The sequence below is a fragment of the Anguilla anguilla genome, chromosome 8, assembly GCF_013347855.1.
Source record: "Anguilla anguilla isolate fAngAng1 chromosome 8, fAngAng1.pri, whole genome shotgun sequence".
In the NCBI taxonomy this organism is placed as follows: domain Eukaryota; kingdom Metazoa; phylum Chordata; class Actinopteri; order Anguilliformes; family Anguillidae; genus Anguilla; species Anguilla anguilla.
This window is the reverse complement of record NC_049208.1, coordinates 11,792,119-11,813,585: the sequence shown is the minus strand read 5'-3', so window position 1 is coordinate 11,813,585 and position 21,467 is coordinate 11,792,119. Positions and strand designations below refer to the sequence as shown.

General features: G+C 44.5%; 1 protein-coding gene across 3 annotated transcripts; it reads right to left on the bottom strand.

Annotated features, from left to right (window-relative positions):
- Nucleotides 1-6,991: 6,991 nt before the first annotated feature.
- On the bottom strand, nt 6,992-21,225 carry LOC118233035 (BTB/POZ domain-containing protein KCTD1-like). 3 transcript variants are annotated; one of them, XM_035428338.1, is made up of 5 exons: nt 20,766-21,225; nt 12,795-12,973; nt 11,321-11,465; nt 9,405-9,710; nt 6,992-7,616 (listed from the first exon to the last, which is right to left on the bottom strand). In XM_035428338.1, the coding sequence occupies exons 2-5, from the start codon at nt 12,956-12,958 to the stop codon at nt 7,458-7,460; spliced, it is 774 nt and encodes a 257-aa protein (XP_035284229.1). In that variant the 5' UTR covers nt 12,959-12,973; nt 20,766-21,225; the 3' UTR covers nt 6,992-7,457. The 3 variants fall into 3 exon arrangements, with proteins under 3 accessions (XP_035284229.1, XP_035284230.1, XP_035284228.1); XM_035428339.1 differs by lacking the exon at nt 20,766-21,225 and adding an exon at nt 19,850-20,267; XM_035428337.1 differs by lacking the exon at nt 20,766-21,225 and adding an exon at nt 13,825-13,999.
- Nucleotides 21,226-21,467: the final 242 nt, after the last annotated feature.

The window sequence follows — 21,467 nt, the reverse complement described above, 5'->3', positions numbered from 1 at the left end:
GATTGCTGATTTCAGTGTGTAAACCCAAACCAGGAAACTGTATGGCCATCCATGAGCAGGGCTACCCAACCCTACACTAGCCTATATTCACCACTGCTATTCACAAGCTGTGTAAATTCCCAAAGCTACGCTTCTGGAGATCTACACTGCCAATGGCTCAAACCCTGGCTACAGACAAAGAACCGACTCTCACTCAGGTCTGCTGTTTGAAAATAAAGTTGGGTTTGCATGACGGTGATTTGTCTTTTATGGGCAGAGGAGGAGGAGGAGGAGGAGGAGGAGGAAGATGTAGAGGAGGAGGCTGTTAATGGAAACGCTTTCCGCTACTTTTAACAAATGTATTGAGGGATGCAATCGAAAAGCTGTTAATGAGATTTCTCTGTGCGGAGCATAGCTTCAGGTTATTTTCAATTTAATGAGTCGTTCAACCTCTACCAGCCACATGGTCTCCTCTCTCTTTTTCCAGTTTCAATGCCCCGGTTCTGTGGGTGGATTGAAACAAATGGAGGGTAAATTTTGGAGTCTGTACGAGGTGCTTGTCAGCACACCGGGTCATGCTTTGAAGCATTTTCCCAGCAAAAAGAAAAGAAAAAAACAGGATGAAAAGGGGGAAAGAGAGGGTAAAAGACCCATTTTATTTTAGTGAGATAAAGGTGAAGGATTTTAGTGCTTTATTTGCTGGGGGCTATTTCCACCTCATACACACTCACACACACACACACACACACTAAAGCTTCTGAGGATTATGACTACACACAAAGCATACTTTCACCTTCCTCAAGTTCCAGAGAATTACAAAGGACACTGCTGCTGCTGAGTTACTGTGAATCCCCAGGGGGGATTTCTTTTTTTTTTCCGGGGTTGTTGTTTCATTTAGGACATGGCCCCAGGCCTTTCCACTGCATCCTGTTGAGCTGACCTCCTTTTCAACCCCACGCTGGCAGCTGCACCGCTGAGTCCCCCCCACAACCCCCCCCCCCCCCTCCCACTCGCCCCCCCCGGGGTGCAGTCATGTGACTCACATGACCTTCGACCTGCTGTGCCAGACCAGGACACCCCATCCCTTACCCACATTTTCAAATCGAGATGAGACGCAGTCACTGATGTGAGGTTTTTTTCTTTCATTTAAACTCCCGAACTACTGGCAAAGCCCCTTGGGAGGAAATCTACAATTCAAAAATGATCAGCCTCTCCCCCCCTCTCCCCCCCTGCCACCTCCCTCAGAATCTAATAGTTTTTGAGATATCACAGGCTTTCAATTTTTGATAAAATGTGCCTTTGAGGGTTGGGAAGGATTAGCAAAACCCATCCAGAACCTCTCTACAGACATTCTGTTATTTTATTTTTTAGTATATTAATTTCCCTGTAAACAATGTCACTGAGAGTGAACTGAGGTAATGCTTCGAGATTGAGATATCGTGTTCATTCTCCTACAAAGCCCATATTCATAACCGCAGGCAGGCCCCTAGGGACAGGAGCAGGAATGGATTAGGTTATCAGGTTAACATTCAACACACGTACTGTACACACACACACACACACACCACACACACATACCACGACAAACACACTCACACACACACACTCACACGTGCGCGTGCGCGCACACACACACACCACACACACATACCACGACAAACACACTCACACACACACACACTCACACGCGCGCGTGCGCACGCACACACACCACACCCACATACCACGACACATATGCACGCAATCGCACTCACACATGCATACAGTACACACAAACACACACACACACACACACACACACAGTACACACACACAGACACAAACCCTCACACATACATACAGTACACACACACACACACACACACACACTCCCCCAACGCACCACTACCCAGCCCCAAGGGTGAAAGGCGGTCCTAGACCGTATATCTGATTGTCAGAAATCTCCCCTGGGACGTCCCGTCCGGCTGTGCCAGGACACTCCCCTCCCCCATACCCTAGAGGGGAGTCATCCCGTGTGTGACAGCATCACAGGATTTTTTTCTTGCCCTGAATTTTTTATTTATTTATTTTTTGTTACATGTGCAATATACCACTGTGTGTAAAAAAATTATCCTGGGGTAATGGTCTAAAAGCCAAAGTGAGCCAGGGAAGAGCGTTTGCTGACATAGATAATGGCAGGACCTGCTGGATAACATTAACCTTGCACACCTACATTTGGGAGGGGGACTTCCTGTGATAGAGGGACAGATGAGCTTGCAGGTCTAGTGAAGATGTATCTTCCCCTTGTTTGTTGTAGCTTGTATATTTAAAAAAAATTGATTTCTTTCCTTTTTTATAGCAACCACTGTGAAGGGGAAATTCCCACCCTGTTTGTTTGGGAACAATGACAGTTTTTTTTAACAATCGGGAGGGGGAGGCGTTTCAGATCTTTATTAGTGATCGTTTCCACGGCGATGGTTTCGCACGAAACAAAAGGCGGGCAGCGAATTACCCGTCAGGGCCTCGGATCTGGTTTGTCACGTCACATTGGATCACGGCAGGGGTGCGGGTCTGGGGGAAACTGTCCCTTCCGTGTGCTCACATCGGAAACACTGTGACATGATGGCACGGGGGGAAGGAGACGGGGTGCGAGGCACAGGATCAGTCACCCCCCCCCCCCCCATCACACATCCCATAGTGCTACTGCACACTGTTAATTGTCATATGACTTCACTGGAGTACATGTCCTTCTGGCCCCAAGGCATGGCAGACTGAACAGCAAAGCTTCTTTGCCTGTAGTGATGCTGTATCCATTGGTCTAAAGGCAACAACACAAACTGGATGTGTGGTGTGATGTGCACGGTATGCATGCTATGCATGGATGCTGAACTGAACATCCTGAACCGTGTTCTGTTTCCCTGGAACCTGATGCCTTAACAGTGGACACCGTAAACTGAACATTTTCATCATAGGTAAAAAAAAAAAGAACTTTCAACAGCCTCCAGTGTTTGTATGCACTGTATGTACAGATCATATACTGTTTAATACTGTATAAATAAAGGCAAAATACAGCTTTAATGAAAGAAAAAATGTGGGGAATACGTATTAAAAGGGCTGCAATTCCTATATGCTTCAGCCGATATTGATGTAAATATCCACAAATTAAAGCTGACAGTCTGCTCTTTAACCTCATATTCACTCATTGTTTCATTTAAAAATGAATGTGCTGGAGCACAGAGCTAAAACAGCAGAAGCAGTGTCACTGTCTAAATACTTATGGACCATACTCTAAATGATATATAATAACACATGAATGTAGAAAAAGTCCCCCCCAAGGAATAGCAGTATGACACCAACACTCATGTTGACAAAACCTGCGTGTTTTGTGATGATTATAATGAGCTTATTTGTTTCTGTAACGTTCACTGCTGTTTGATTTCGGTGCTGTACACCAGGGAGGGAGAAGTGGGTTGAGCTGATTAGAACAAGGTGTTGAATTTTCTGTGTTGGTTTAAGTGTAATTAGTTACTAATTCTTGGTTTATTCAATTCCACCTCCCCGAGGCTGGTGGGTATGGAAATCAAAACAGCATTTGTATTTATTTATTTATTTTCGCCAGCACGAGCATGAGCTGCAGATATCTACCCGAAAAGCATTTGAGCAAGATTACCCAGAAGGCCTTGCATAATTTGTGCCTGGAGTTTTGTTCTCTTCCTTTCTTCCCTTTGCAGCTAAAGGCTAGAATATGAATCCACCAGGAGGCCGTGGGCATGGCCTGAAACTACGGGGGGAGGGGGCGGGGAGGGAGAGAGGGAGGGAGGGAGGGAGGGAGGGAGGGGAGGAGGATAGGGAGTTAAGTTGTGGCAGTTCTAACAGCATTAAACTCCTCCCCACGCATCTTCTTTTCCCTTTTTCTCTCAGGTCGGAGCAGGCGATTTTGAAGGCCGGCGCTGTGACCGCAGTGCCGCCCGGACGAGAGCGCGCTCTCTCTCCTCCAAAGCCCCCGCTGCCAGCTGCTGTCTAATTCTCACCCCGCAGCCTCGCAGCTGAGCCGGGTGGGGGGGGGGGGGGGGTAAAACACACCTGTCAACCGAATTCCTCCCTCCCTGGGCGGCGCTACTGGCGATCATGCTGTATGTCACCCTGAAGGGCTGCCAGAGGCAGTAAGCACAGGCAAAGTCTGGATTCCGCTCCAGACCATGGGGCCCAGCCACACGTGAACAGGATGAGCCACCCAGCAGCCATTTTCATTTTAATGAAAAATTTACTCATGACATGACTTAACGTATGTTCTTATACTTCTTAACTTACTTTCTTATAACTATATTGTAAAGAATAGGTGGATAAGCATTTTCACCAGTGCTTTGCAAGGACGAGTCACCTGGCACATGCTGTATTTGACCGAAAGCTCCACCATTGAACAAATCTCACCCTGTCATCTGTGAGTGGACAGCTAAAAGGTGCGGTCTCCATGGAGATCTGTGGGGTTCTGCGTCCTCATTCAAATGCAAGCCGGAATTATTCAGTGGGACCTTGACCTCCTTCACCTCTGGTTTAAGGTGTTTGTAAAAGTGAAATAGTCTCATATGGACCAATATGAGGTTTATTTCATTTTTTCTTCATGGGTAAAATGAATGAGCATATAGTTTATATATTGGTAAGTAATTAATCACCATTATCAGCATTAAATGTGTATTTTTTAAGAGGAAGTTAAGTGCAAATTTACTAATTGTTTCATCACATGGATAGGTCAGTCCACTAATCTCAGGCAATCCACATGCCATCCATACCAAATCGCCATCAGAAACCTAACCAGTACATGAACTGCACACGGTGATGCAAGATCGATGGACAATGACTTAAATCCAAAAGGCAGCGCTTCATTAGAGAAACTGATGACGTGTGGCAGCATTCGCCGAGACACATCTGACGTTTCGCCATAGATGTGCCTGAAAAGCGACAGGGACAGCCTTATGATGTGCAGCAAAACGATTCCACATAACATCAGTCTGCATAGTGTGCCACTGTAAAGACACCAGCATTGCAATTTAGAGTGCACCTCGCGTAGTTTAGTTTTAAATTAGGATTGTGTTATTAAATTATGAGGGAAATTAAGTCTAAGACTGGGTAACCATCTCTCATTCAGTGGTTCCACTTTGGAGCAATGTGTCTGTGCGACTCAATAATTTATTTATTTATTGATTTATTTATAATCGGTTGCTTCAATTCATTTTAATTTGCCACTCTGAATTTGAGCTTCATCCGCGCCAAAGAAACCGGCGCGATTTATGCTTTTTCTTAAAAAAAAAAAGATATATTAATGAACTCCGCCGCGCTCCTGAATGCTTGAGCAGATGACAGGTTGCGCTGGGCCCGAGCCCGAGCCCGTGCCTGCAGGCCCAACGCATAGCTTAGCATTAGCGATGCCGGCCCCGGGGCCGATACAAAGCGCGGGCCGCCCGCGGCGGCGTCGCTGACAGATAATACATTTACCGCTCCGCTGAAAGGCCTCCATTGTCTCCCGCTTTTTTTTTTTCGCCCGCGAGAGAGAGAGAGCGTCTGCCCTCCGCAGTTTATTAACCCCTGACTTATCGCGGTGATGGATGGACACCCCTGAAGAGCCAGAGCAGGGATCATTAAAAACGCCGCGCCCGCCCGTGGGAGACTAAAGTACCGTCGTAACTCTTCTCGCTGTCCACACCCCCGCCATTACTGTACGGCCCGGGTATTTGTGATGCTGTTCGCCTTAATGCCTGTGGAAGTCGCCTTGGATAAAAACATCAAGCACAAAAAAAATGAGAGATGCTTATAGTATATGAATTTAACGCAATGTTCTTATAATATGACAGTTCAGTAATGTCACTGATTGCAACTCAGGAGACCTCAATCTTCCAATAATTGTTTATGTACAGTTGCTTGAATAGACAAGGTTAAATGACCATATTCTCAGACGAGAACACACATGCACATCCAGGACATTTTGGTTCTCAAAACGGGTGGGAAATACGATTTTTTTCATCTTGCGCAACCGTGTCTGCTTGTGTGTGTACGCATGCACGTGCACGGCTAAAATAAAGCAAGAATGTAACCATTTTGGCAACAGTAAAAACAACTCCAGAAGATACGTCATGACAGAGACACTACATGTATAATTATGCCCCGTCCAATGCCTTGCAGGCTCCCAGATGTTTGCCACTCTCACGATTCTCCTACGCCAGACCAGGAAATAATCAGGAACAGCATCCATCTGAAACGCTCGCCTGTTTTTGTCTTTCTTCCCCCGTCACAGCCAAGACGAGACCGAAAATAATTTTTAAAAAAGTGTGCATATACTGTCTAGATACACGTATAATCAACTCACCCCATTGATTTAAGAGTGGTGAACACACACAGTGCAGAGCAGTTTTGTAAAGCAGTGTGTGGAAAGCACGGTCATCGCAGAGGACATGCGAGAGCTCCATGCTGCTCAGATTTCAGCAGGAAGTTCCCTCTCCAAGGTCTCTCAATAGCCGTTTGACCGGTCCTACGCAGTTCCGGTCCACAGTGGTGGAGAACCCTCGTTATTCTCAAAGATATGTTCTACTTCTGAGAATATTGTTTAGTCGGTCCAGGTCTCTGCAAATGTGCAGCTTGTTTTTTTCTACAAGTACATGGATGAGCATTACAGACAACTTAAATTGAATTGCAAGAACTGAATTTGAAAGCGAATTGAATTTTTAATCTTTAAAATTTAAAGTGAAAATGGAATGCTGTTTAGACCACATCCAATTTCAAACCATGACATTCAATTTCAAATAGTGAAACAGAAATTCCGGTCATGCAATTCAAATTCAATTTCTGCTAGCACTTAAACTCTACCCATTCTTTTCAGCCAGAATAAAACATCACATTTTTCAAGCTTTTTTTATCCTTTTAATTATGAAATTTCAAATGTATCAGAACCACCTGTACCAGCTCCCTGCTCAGAATTATCTGCTAATTTAGGACATTATGATCTCACAGATCTTGCATTTACAAAAAGCAAACCATATGAAAATTCCAGCACGTGTCAAACCCACTTTTACTTCTGAACATCATGCACAGTCCATGGAATCCACTCGAGTAGCAGGTAGACAGAGACACGGGACTCGTGTCAAGTGTGACTGAAGTGTGATAGCCTGCTGTACATGTGGAAAGAAGGTGTGATCTGACATATCAAAGTTTTAAAACAAACTTCTCATCTAGGAACCTGCAAGCAGGTCTAATCGCTGGGAGAGGGAAGGGAATTTTTTTCAACTGGCTGTCAATCACAGGACTCCTGAGGATTCGTGACATGCTTTTTTTTGTGTTCTGACAGGAGGAAAAAAAAAACTTCTTTTGAAAGTTCAGTCGTTCTTCATTTTCAAAACATAAAACAAACTAAACGAAAAAAAAAAAAAAACATATCCTGACGTTTGCCGCCAAGTTCCGGCTGCTTCCGAAATGTCCGTAGGTTGTGGGACAGGGGGCAGGCCCCGCCCCTAGTCCAGCTGCTCCTGCTTTATCCTGATGACAGAGGGACAGCGCTGTCCCCGCCTGACCTCTCTCCTCAGGACGTACTCGCTGAACTGGGAGGAGTCTACGCCCCCTCCGCAGGAGCCCACGATCTCGAACCCGCGCTGCTGCAGCCTCTCCAGGACCTGCGGGACACAGGGAGCGCCGTGTCGTCATGACTACCGCGCACACGTCGACGCGGTGTTGCTATGGCGACCGCACGCGGTGCTACGTAGCGTCGTTACAGTGAACGCACAGTGACTCGTGAGCAAACACCATTATAACCACAGCATACAGAAGAGCACAGTGCTGCTACAGCAACCGCACACTGCCCTTCACCAGAACAGCATAGGGTCTCAGACTGAGGTCTGAGAAATCAACCCAGAATACACCAAAAATGCAAAGTTAATTTGCATATCCAATTTTTTTTTTTTTTCAGTGCCATATTATGAAAATTTTAATTAGCAGGACTTCATGTTAATAACTAATGGATATGAAAGCTGGCAGGGAGGACTGAGAGATAGACTGAGAAAAAAAGTTATGGAGTGCAGCATTTCTGTTCAGACTGCTTTCCCTCTCCCTAATAAACCCCGAGAAGCTGTGCAGCAGGGCCCCAGCATGCGCACACGACAGCCAAACGCTGCTGCCTTGTAGACATTCGCAGACATCACCGGGGGGCCTGGAGATCACATTCCATTAGAGAGCCCCCGGGGTGCATTGTGGGTAATCCGTGGCACTGTTGGCATTCTCAGGAGCGCGGCGGCCTTCGGCGGCCATACCACGTGCCAAACTACAAAGATCTGCACCCCCCCTCTCCCCCCCCCCCCGGCGATCTCCATCTCCTCTCCATTAGTGCAGCTACAGTGGCCCGGCGGCAGCGGGTTTTAATAACCTAGCAGGATTACGGCAGGACTCGGTACAGCACGTCCCTGCCTGCTCCTTCCAAGCTCCGAGAGAGAGAGAGAGAGAGAGAGAGAGAGAGAGAGAGAGAGAGAGCGCGAGAGAGGGAGAGAGAGAGAGAGGGAGAGAGAGAGAGAGAGAGAGAGAGAGAGAGAGAGAGGGAGAGGGAGAGGGAGAGAGAGGCCCAGCATGCATCTGTGCTGGAGTAACAGAACAGCAGAGACACGCTGTGCACCCAAGTGGCTGTTTTGGGGTGCGAGGGGTGCGGTCTGGGGATGACCGCTCGAGACGAGCTTCAAGGCCAGCCCCAGAAGGGAGCGAGTCCAGAGGGGAGTATGAATACGAGAGGAACACACCGTGTGCAGGAGGGGCTGTTTCAGGGCGCTGTGCAATATGACTGTCTTTTATTATCTTTTCCTACAGTGCCAGAAGATGGAGTGAAAGCACAACATGGAATTTAAAAGATGAGACCTCCCAAAAAACAAATCTGGCAATAATAATAAAGCAGCAACATCATCTCTCTCCATTGCTCTCTCTCTCTCTCTTTCTGTCTCACTCTTCCATTATTTCCTCTCTCCCTTCTCTCTCTCAGTAATGTATGTATACTATGTATACTCTGCTTCTTTTGTATTCACTCTCTGCTGCTGTAACACCCAAATTCCCCCCCCCTGGGGATTAATGAAGTGTTATCTTCTCTGATCTTATCTTAACTGACTGATGGCTTGGCTCCCGCAGCAGCGAACACCAGTACTGGTTATTACCACTAGGGGGCAAAGGGGCAGTAAAATGACCATTGAGCATTCTGAAAAAAGAGCACAAATAGCTTCACACCTCTTGAATCGTAAATCCCACTGAATCTTTAATTTGTCATAATTTCATTAAACTGAATAATCTAAATATGCTTATATATATATATATATATATATCACTGTAAGCTGACGAATAGGCGGTTAAAAGATTTGAAATAAACAGGGCAGAGATAACGGGGGAGGGGTTGCAGCCGACGGCAGGTGTGCGGTGGCGGCCCGTCTCACCTGTACGGAGTTGAGGTGGCAGTAGCCGTTGAGCGGGAAGCGGATGACGTGGGTGGAGTCGTGGTTCCAGCCGGAGTTGACCGAGTTGCACATGACGTCGCCGATCTCGGGGAAGATGTCCTCGATGAGGGCCTTGTCGCCGCTGAGCGTGATGCGCTCGCCCAGGTCGGGCGCCACGCGCACCACCAGGCACTCGCACGGCCGCGACGTCCGGCCCAGCTCCCGGTCCTGCCGCCAGCGCTCCAGCTCCGCCTGCATGGGCTGCAGCTGGTAGTACCGCGCCTCCTCGTACAGCTGGCTGTAGTCCTGCAGGGGGCAGCAGAGAGACCGGTACCACATCATGACACCTTTATACACTCAAACATGTCCTGTATGTCAGTGGTTCTCAGATTCAGTCCTGGGGGACCACTGTGTATGTTGGTTTTCATTCCAACCTCAACTGCAATCCCAGAATTTTAACAATTTTTCTTAATTATGTGCTTTTCATGCTTTAGAGCTGGGGTTCCAAGTCTTACCCAGAAAGGGCCACACCCGATTCTACTAATCAACCACTAGAGTCTTTTCTAAGCACCTTGATTAGTAGAATCAAATGTGTGCACCCACACTGGCCCTTTCTAGATATATGCATATCCTTGTATAACTGGCTGTAGTCAATTAGGTCGCACAGACAGGAGAGGATAAAAATTTGCCTAAAAACCGATTTCTTCAATTACAAAATGGCAATTCCATATGATTTTCTTAGGTTACGAACTTCATATTCATATATCCCCGTTCCTTTACAAAATGGCTCCTTTGCTGAAGCAGTTCTGCATTATCAGTCCCTCGGAGAGTAGCCAATCAGCTCATGCGGTCATTCGCGCTCCCCCAGGGCACACTGATAATTAAGAGTGAAATTACCACCTTCGGACTCACGAACTGCATACATATGCCTGATATAAGAGCGCGCGCGGTAGGAGAACCGGCTTCCCGGCAATGATTGGATCCGATTATCGCCGTTGCCACGGTCACACTAATCCTTGGGCCCGACACATTAAAACACAATTAAGGCACCGAGCCATTAAATCACAACCGTTAATAAGATATACATTCCAGAATATAGAACCCGGAATCCAAAGAATACATTTGCAAAGTATATATACACACACTACATTCTAAATCCACTGCCCAATAGATAATGATATGGATATATCATTGCATGCACAGGAATCAATATATTCTTTGTAGTTTGGTTCTTGTGTCTGAAGACACACTGTTATAATATTACCTTTCTATGGGGGGGATGACACTTTGGAGCTGCAAGTACATGCAGAGGATGTTTTCCCTTTCTCTCCCGATTAGGAAAGCCCAGATGTTATTCGTAAACTAGCCTCATCGCATTGATTCAGGAGAGTTCAGAGAGGTACGGCTCTCCCCTGAGACACTGCCATGCAGGTCACGGGCATCGTACTGGCCAATGTAGAACGCTTGCTTATGAAGCGACATGGCTGTGCCACCAACCATTGGGCACTACAGCCAACGGGGATTTGATACAGGACCAAGGGGACACTGGATCAGTGCCATAAATGGATGAGCCACCCAGCAGCCATGAGGGGTCCCTTTTTTTTTTCCAATGAATAATTCTGAAGAATGCTGATTTTTAACCCACCCCATCCCCCCCCTTAATGGGGGATTCATATACTATTCTGGTCTGTATGTAGAGGACCGTTACCGAGTGAATTACCCCCGGTGTTAAATTTAAATTTAAATTTAGCCTCTCCCACTACCACCCCACTTCCCATTTCCCCTGTCCTACATTACACCCACCCCACACCCTCTTAGCCCACGTATGCCTAACAGGGAACACACACTCATACAGAGACATAACCAGAGCTGGCCCGACGGCTGTCGGAGAGCGCCGGGGGAGATTTTGGACTGACCTTGAAATCGTCAGGAATGAGGAGTTTGGAGGTCCTGAGGAAATTGAGAATGTACCGGAACATGTGGCCGTCCCTGTCGATGAAGTAGTGCTGTTTGAGGCTGTCCAGGACGATGGGCTCTGTGCCATCGAAGAGCCGACCAATTCTGTGTGCGGGGATAGACACAGAATCAGAAAATATCCCTTTAGGAGTGAGCATATTTACTTCTTTTTTTACTATGTTTAGCTGAAACTCTGGTCTTCCCTTTTTACGGGATTGTGTTTTATATTATACAGGATACAGCATTTATGCGGCTGTGCGCACGAATTGTATTTTATGTGATTTACACGGGACTGTGATTGACATGTAAGACAGAGACAAAGCATAGGAATAATGGGGATGACCTGATAAAGTGGTCAGTGCCATCTGGTAATGGGCTGTTGGGGCAAGATGCCAGCCTGGGGCATTGCTTAAGGGAACCCGGGCTATAAGGATCCACCCATCCAGATGGCCCTGCCCTGGATACTTTGTTTTAATGCTGCTGGGACATCTGACAGATTAACAAAAATAAATCATTCATACTTTGCTGATTTTATTCTTTGTAATCGTCCATTCCATTTTTATTTTTTGCAGGTGTCGTTGTCATTCTGCTTAACATGATACTGTGTGTGTGTTGTGAGAATCCTGTTTGGGAAGGACATTTTTTTTAAAACTATATAATCGCAACCACTGATTCAATCAATAGAACCCACAGATTGACAAAGCTTTCCAAAAAAACACCTCCACCAAGGTCGACTGCACATGGTCTTTCCTTGGAAAAAAAGACAACACCATAATATCCATTTCTGCAGTGACTCATTCAATTCCCATAAGTGCTGCGTGGGAAAACTCTTTTACACGACTCCATAAAAACAAAACAAAAAACACAAGATTCTGAAAAACCTGTCATTGCTGTGGATGGCTACCATGCCATCAAGATTGACTAACCCTTTTAAAATACCAGGAAATGTTAGCGAACTGAACCACGGGACTCCAGGAGTCATCCCCGAACGTGACAAAGCATGCGTCTCGTGCCCCGTAGCGTGTCCCTGTCCTTTTAACGAGATCGAAACGTCGGAACCGTCACATCCACTGAGCTACGGCATCAGCTCGCCGCTAGCCCCCGCCCACCGGCCCGCGGGCGCTCTCCTTCATACGCCAGCTCAGCTCGGCGCGTGCGATCACTGCGAACAGCCTGAGCGCGTGACATGCTCCGCGAGTCCGTGGGCTCGCGCGCATCATATCTGGCTGCTTATTTGACGCATTAAAGTTGAAACAGGCCTGTCGTTTTCGCCGATTACGCACTGAAAAATGCCGATTCAAAATGTATATCAAGGACAAGGTACCGTTCCAAAAACCGTAAGAATCCTACAACATTGTACTATCCAATACTATACTAAACGAGAGAGTGTACTATGAATAAATATAAATGGTGAAGCCGTATCCGGACTCTTACCTGGATTCGGGATACTTGGTTAACGTGGCCAGGCTGCTGGTATACATATGGCCGCCCACGTCAATGTGCACAGGCGCGTTGGACTTGGTGAGCTGTGCAGGGGTCGGGATGCCCTGGCTACTCAGTGGAGATACAGGTGATCGTGTTGCCATGGGCCTGGACATGCTAGATTGGTTATCCTACATGAAACACAAAATACATACATAAATCACTGTACACAGGTTCACAAAGTGGTACAGTGCTGGGTACAGTGCCATTAAAAAGTATTTCCCTTCCTCATTTTCTCGGTTATTGCATATTTCTCACACTGAATTGTTTCAGATATTTAGACAAAATGTAATATTAGACAAAGGTAACACAAAACACATTTTAAAAATAATTTCATTTATTAAATAAAATTATCAAATACTCATACCATGTTAAAAAAAAGTAATTGCCCCCTTAAACTTAATAAGTGGTTGCACCACCTTTAGCAGCAATAACTGAAACTCTTCCCATAATTTTATATCAGTCTCACATCATATCCCACTGCTTTATTTCAGATAAATTGGTAGGTTGTGAGCATGGACTGTTCGTTTCAGGTCCACAGAATTTCTATCGGGTTCAAGTCAAGACTCTGTGCAGGCCACTTTAAAATTTTTGTTTCTTTTCAGCCATTCAGAGGTGGACTTGTTTAGTCTTGCTGCATAAAACAACATTACGCTTCAGCTCATGGACAGATGAGCAGACATTCGCCTTAAGAATTATCTGGTACAGAGTACAATTCATGGTTCCTTCAATAATGGCATCCCCATACCATCACACTACAACCACCATATCTGACTGTTAGTGTGATGTCCTGTGAAATGCTGTATTTTCTTTACATCCATACATACAAAACCAAATCAGTTTCCCAAAAAGTTCCACTTTTGACTAAAACGTGAGAGGAGCATTGATGTTTCTCTTGCTCATCAGTGGTTTCCACCTTGCTACTCTCTCCCATCAATCCCATTTTGCCCTTCTTTCTTATTGTGGAGTCATAAACACTGACCTTAACTGAGGTTAGAGAGGCCTGCAGTTCTTTGCATGTTCTTCTAGGGCTTTTTGTGAATTCTTGGACGGGTTGTTGTTGCACCCTTGGATAAATTTTGGCAGGCCGGCCACTCCTGGGAAGATTTATCACTGTTCCAAGTGTTCTCCATTTGAAGATGATGGCTCTCACTGTGGTTCGGTGGAGACCCAGAGCCTTAGAAATTGCTGTATAACCCTTTCCAGACTGATGTATTTCAACAACTTTCTTTCTCATTTCTTCTGGAATTTCCTTAGATCGCGGCATAGTGTGCCAAACTTTATGGTGACTACTTCACTGTGATGGTAAGGTTCAAAATAAGTGAGATTTAGATGCAACAAGGCTGGTTGCAATCAAGCCTAGCTGCGTTCAATCAGATTAATCTTATTATCAATTAAATTCAGTTAATTGGTTGATTGAGTAACTAAGGGGGCAATTACTTCTTTTAAATATTGGTGATAAATGGGTTGTTGGTGTATGATAACTTTTTTCATTAAATAAATGACATAATTAAAAAAGTGTTTTGTTTTTACTCAGTTTCCTACTGTCTAATATTACATTTTGTCTAAAGATCTGAAATCATTCAGTGTCACAAATATGCAATAAGAGGAAATTAGGAAGGTGCAAATACTTTTTCAATCTCACAGTAACTTCTGAAAATGTTTTGAAATAATGCCGGCCGTCCTACAATCAAATTTTGTCTGTAAAATGAAGTATTTCCAAACGACCTAACTGGCTTTCTCATGAACCGTGTTTTGTGAAATAACAATTTCATCATTTCTTGTTAATTCCAAATAGTTTATTTCAAAGTTTTGCGAAATTTGGCAGATCCTTTTTTCTCAACATTTAAATCTGATTGGCTAAACAAACCCTTGCATTCTCTATCCACTTTGATACACCCAGGTCATCACTGCAAACAAGAAAGGAGTTCTCTTTCTGTGATTGGAATGGGTATGTAATGCTGCATTCCCTGGGGTTAATTTTTCATAAACTCTATTTAGCCTTGACAACTTTTAATTAACCGTCCAATTAAATTTCCAGTTAAATACAGGTGTTAATGAGACCAATGAGTGTTCTGAATATAGTCCTGTAAAAGCAAGACAAGGGAAACCAAATAATGAAGTCAGACTGGCTTTCATTCTTTTCCTCAAATCGGGGACTGATTACACCTGAGACACCTGGTGAGTGGCATTTCTGGCCAATTGGTGACATAAACCAATCATTTACCGATCAGGTAAAAAAGAAAACCTTCTTTCCTCAGGAGCCATATTTGAGTATCCAGGCAGTAGGCTGCTGTACTATTAGAAAGTAGACAGGCTTCCCAGCTTATGTTGGTCTGCATAGGGCATATTTATAAGGCCCTGCAGCCCACTGATGGCGAAATCTGTAAGCAGAGATGCATTTAACCAGATGTTCGCTTTATTTAATCTGCCCAAGCACAATAAATGACCCGGAACGTATTAGCAGAAGTCCAGACAGGAGGGATTTAACCTGGAATTGTAGTTTTGGAACCTCAGTAAGAATGTTGTGCATCTTGACAAGAGTGCTGTCTGTGGTCCAGTGTGCGCCTACTGAGTACCACTGGGAACCTCCTCTTCCTCTTAGTTTCATTTTGAGTGCACCATAATCTTCCTCATTGACCCTCTGGGATACCAGCTAGTTCTAGGGTAGGACTGTAGATCTACTATTCTGGGGAAGGTCATAGGTCTGCTTCGTTTCACCTTAAAATGAGCAACCAATTTCATCCCGAGGAACCAGGTGATGTGAGTTAACTCTGTAATCCACTACTCTGATGAATCAACTAAGCACTGAACAGCAATGAAAACAACCCCAATCTGTAGCCCTCCAGGACCAGGGTTAGTGGGCCCTGAGCTTGTTCCTTTTCTTTCACCACTGTTTGTCCCAACTGCCTGAAGGCATTTTCCCCCCAATTTTAATGAATTGCGTCTGTAATTCATCGGAGGCAGACCATGGCCTGCTCCTTCTACAGCTACATAATGAGTTACAGATGAAAAGCACAGGAACAGACAAAAGCAGGGTCTTTACTGAAGAAAATATAATGCACAGTCGGACGTGTGGATAGGAAACCCAGGTCTTTGGAGGACCAGAAATGACTCTGGTTTTGGCTCTGTCCAAACCCAATAACTGCTAATCTGGATTCCTTATCAGTCTTTAAGAATGCAGGTGCAAGTGCCGGAGGTACCTGGCATTTCACCGATGAGGTGCCGCTTTAAGACTAAGACTTGAAACAAATTTATGAAACTGTATGATCAGAAGCTTGTAATTTACCAAAAATCCATAAACATCTTTGGGAACTGCAGATCCAGGATCCCCTATCCCTGAGCCAACCCACCACCTTCATTGTACAGGAAAATACACTGGACTTTAAAGGCTGGAATTATCAATGGGTAATGATCTGCCTTAGTGTTGGCAACTACAACTAATTCCAGGGCTATAACAAAGATAGCAGACAACTGGAAGTATACTTTTGTAAAGAAGAGAAGTCTCCTAAATAATTAGATGCATCATTTAGATGATGACAACAACAACAACAATAATAATGTTGAGTAGTAGTACCTTTAGTACCTTTGGTCGATAGCTTCCAGTGTTTCACTAAGAGGGCTTGGGCCTGGTCTTGAAGCTGGTGTGTTGCGTAAGAATGCAGATGCAATGCCATGACTTTGGGGCATGCACTCTGGGAAACAGGAAGTAAGACTAGCTCTTCTGTCTGCCCATGTGCGCCTGCAGTTATTCAAATGCATAGCATTCAATCCTTTATCTTACTTTCAAAGGACTCAAAGCACTGCGCAAACATTACAGCCCGTGTGTATGCAGACACAGACAACCGCTGATTTCAAACCAAGCTCAGGTCCATTAAACACAAGTGTTTTGAGTACAGCTTGTCTACATTATTTAACTGGAAACTCGATATGAATGGTTTCTCCAACCACACAGGACAAATCTGCAGCTAGGTTTCTGGAACAAAGGCTACTTGGAAAAACTTCTGAGCCTCAAAAATGTTCTCAGCTGAATGGTTACATTCCACTGATGAACATCAATCAGAGCTGGAACGGTTAGATCAGGCATCAAAGGCCATGCGATCGTGGTTTTAAACGGTCAGAGAGTAATCTCCGATCACCCTCAGCAACAAAAACATTTGCAACAGGTCTTAGAAGTCATCAGGCTTAGACCACAACCACAAACGATTACAATAGCTACTGAAAGTCATCAGACTCAACTTGATTTTCCATCCCTAAAATCCCTCAGCAGTCTCTGGATTTGCTGCATGTAATCAATGGACCTATTGATGCATTTACGTAAATCACAAGCAATTGTTAAATGCCAAAATGCAATATAATTGAAATTGTTTTCTCTTCCACTACATTACAACCGACTTCCTCAGCTACTTTTTTTTCTGGGACGCAAGAACTATTTATCCATCCTCTCTCCAAGCACATCTGCATTATTTCTAGAGAGGCTGATTTTTATTAATGCAGCTGCAGCAGAAATGCAGTACTCAATATTCTTTAACGCACGGACATATAAACATACATAAACACTCTAATGCCAAGATCAACACATAACTTCATGCAACGTCATTCTGTACAGCAACCTTAGCAGCTTGCCTGGGCATCGATTCTACCCTCTACCAGAACCAGTCAAAGTCTGGTGAGGAGAGAACATCTCCGCAAGTTTACATCTTCTGACAGCTCAGAGGACACGTCCAACACCAAACACATAAACTTGAGACATTTATGTACAGCTTTTGCAAGTGAAAATCCATTCTGAATAATGGAACACTTGCTGCAAATTTTCAGTTCCTGTAATAAATGCACAGGCATCAAAATTTGTTTCTGTAATAGATTCACTGGCAAATTAGAGAAGCACACAAAGCGATTTTTACATAAACGGAATCTAAAACCTACAAAAAGCCTAAACATAAAATACAATTCAATAAGTGCTTTACATAAACTGCATTAGAACCTGTTAATTAATCTAGAATTTAATGAATTTAATGAAATGAGGTGGCCACACAAAAGCCAAATGCATCGGACATCAAAATCCTACAATCCGATACGTCGGACAACCACCCCTCAGTTACCTGTACTTGTTAATCTTATTCCATCAGTTCATCCTGTAAAGCCTTCACTGGGCTTAGCGCTAGACCAACATTAAACGAACAAGAAATGATTAAGAGACTTTTTTTTTTTTTTACATTTTTATTTCCCCTGCAGAAACTTCACCCAAGATGACTCATACTACTGGCCTGCGTGCGCTCCTTAAAACGTGTAGGAGAAGTTCCAGGCCTCAGAACCTAACTCACAATTAGTTGCCGTTAGAGTTTCAGCCCTTTCAGGGTACCGCCAGATTCCACTGCTCATCTGTATGCGGTTTGTACGCACAGCGATAAGAGCAGCCAGAAAGCAGAGATATAGGGTTTTTTTTCCGATAAAAAAGACACATACAGTTTTTGAATGCAATTCTTTAATCACTAGCGAGTAGGGGAATCCCTGAGGGGAATGTGAAGAAACGGTGGGCATGTTTCCACAAATATTTCTTGGCTTGTGTGTAAAAGCAAAAAACAAACAAAAAGACAGTGTGTAGGACTGCGCCTCATGAAAGAAGGCTTATTTGCTCCCTTATGAATTTACAGTGAATTTGGGAGGGGAGGGTGGGGGCGCTATAAAGAACAGTGTGGTTCAAGAGCAAAATACTTAGAGCTGTGCTGCTGTGAAGAAACAGAACTCACCTCCTCTGTGCTGCGCTACCGTGGGCAGCACAGGTGGGAGCACAGGTTTCTAACGTAGGCTGTTCGAACTGTTCCACAAACAGCCACTGCTTTCCCACAAAGGCAGAGTAGTCTCTTAGCATTTTCATACTTTCAGCCACAGTCGCAATCACAAAATGCAACGTTTTGCTGACAACTAGAAATGCTACAGTCCAAAGCAATGTGGTTATTTCCGCACCGTGTTGTTACGTTAAACACACACCCAATCTTCTCTCAACAATATCAATACATTTGCCCTCCAAGGTAGGTAGTGTTTCTCCCAGCTGAATTGGTGTGTGAAGGTGTTCAAATAGAGAGCAAACCCCACAGATTAGGCATTGCGGGTCCAGATTTAATCATGAGCAATGGTGACAACTCTCACACTTGAGATTGTCTCCCCAAAGCTAGGTTGGGCTCAAATTGGCCATGATCAAATGCGCTGTACAGCTTTTTTAGGGCATTATGTCAAAATGTTCCTCATTCAAACAGGTTAGGCAACATCACCAACCAATGTCACTGAATTGGTTTTCTACTTTCGACCTTCTCTACAGCAAGTACAGAACCGAAGTACAACTCAGGAGCTCTGGCTTGGTTACATCTTCCCAGCTGAACACATCTACAAAGTTGATGCAGGGAGGATGCATGTGCATGCACGCATATGCAGGGATTTGGGACTCTGGGGGGAAAAATGCACATATTGCACCCTCGTCCAGGGACACTATAAATAGAACAGCCTCACCTATCGCACGGGATGAAAACCTACAACGGTTCCAAGTCCAAAACCCCAACTGATGCTACTGTAAGCCAGCAAACGTGCGGTCCATTCAGAGACAGCGGTTACGTTTGCAATGTACAATTAAAGAAAACTGGCCGTCACCCCAGTCAGATTCACTGCAAACTCCATCGAACTAAGTAAACGAAATAAGTAGCACGGAAGAATAGTCCGTGTAATGGTCAGATGACAAAAGTTAGATCTCACTCCGAACTCGCAACGATAAGAAATGAGTAAGGAACGCAGAGATGAATATCTCTTTAGCTTTGTTCACACAGCGTCATTAAGTAGAGTACAATTTCAGCTATCACGCTGACGTGATTGAAAACGTGTAGGAAAGTCACACATGCGTACCAGTCACACAGCAGAATAATGAATTGGTATGCTAGTTGATCAGCATCACTGTAAATAATGAAGATACATAGTCGTTAGCCTACTCTGAAACATACAATTTTTTAAAAACATGCCTTGATTTCAGGACATCTCAATCCAAACCGATCCGAAGTAGGTTTAGCCAAACACCGTTTATCTGTTATAAAAGTCCCACGCCATAACCAAACGACGACTTTAATTCCGTCCACGTCGACTTGCTAGGGAACATTCAAATGTATAGCGAGTTTCATTTTGCTCAACTTCAAACATAAAAAGAAAAGACACGAGTTTCTTTGCCATTACTTTCGGCTCACGCATTCTGTGTCCAGCAAGACTGGTCTGTCGTTGTAATTCCTGAGGAAAACGGCACTGGGGACCGTGCTCTCGGGCATAAAAATACACTTTCTGTAGGTAAAATAAATGGTCGGGGAGTCTCTACAAAGGGACGGCAAGTACTAAGAGGTGATTCATGGATTTAGCATTGACGTGCGTGTAATGGGTGCCTCCTGTCTAACAAAATTACAAAAAAAAAAAAAAAAAACCCTCAGGCAAAATTACTCCACAATGGCGCCTTTCATTAACAGATCTAGGACACACAGGACACGAAACTGGTAGCGAACAATCAAAGATAGGGCAAAGCAACTGCCCTAAAATAAAAGTCGCTATGATAGTGTATAGGAAAGGCACACAAGAAAATGAAGAACTAGTTTGTTTTCGGAGCTTTAGCGTCGTGCCCGTAGTTAATTTAGACCGAGGGCGCAATGGTTTCTCGTTCGAAGGGCGAGCGAATTCCAGGCGAATAATGCACGACTTTTGAATACTGTAACAGGGATTTAAAGACAGCTACAGCGACTAAAACACCCAACATTTCCCAGGAAGTGGTTAAATATTTTTTTCTGTTAGAACTGTGGCGCTTCTCTCGTGGCACATGCGTAAAAGCGGCTGCGCGCTAACTGTCCCAGCCTTACCAGCCTCAGCAAATAATTGCAAAACGCATTTAGCTGTTCTTACCTGAAACAACGACAAGCATCAAGTATTTTTCACCTCTCCTTTCCTCCGATTTCGCCCGCGATCTGCTTCCCTCGCAACACTAGAGAGAAATGCAATAGCTTGGCTTAGGTAGACAGAACAAAATACTGAGAATACTTGCTCCAGGGCTTTGAAACCCCTTAAGGCAAAGATCAGGATACAATTAGCTCATGCCTCTACCCAGCCTAGACCGATCTGCAAAATAAAACTCTAGTTGAATTAACAGAACACAAAGGCACTGCATTGGCCTTATTTAGAATGTTTTTTTATTCCTCCCAAAAATGTATACATATTACAAAAGATCTAGCAATTTTCCGGCTTTTAACAGTCACTCCTTCCTCCAGTGTGCGGATTGCCTTCCTCTTGCACGGAAAAGCTGATTTTAATCGTTATGATTAGTTTTGATGTAACGTTCCCTCAGGCGCTTTCTGCAAATGGATGGAGTGTTTCTTTGCCAGCGAGGGAAAGGGAGCAGATGATGACAATTATATAGATTGTTGGTCGTGTCTTAGTTAAACATTCATCTCTTCATGTCCGTTTCAGAAGTAGGAACTGGCAAAACACACATTAAGGAGGTCGTGCAACCTGTTGATTGTGGTCATTAGTTCTAAATTGATGAATGATTTGGGGGAATGTTTTCTTGTATTTCCCTTGCACGTGCATTCGTTTAACGGCGACCTTATT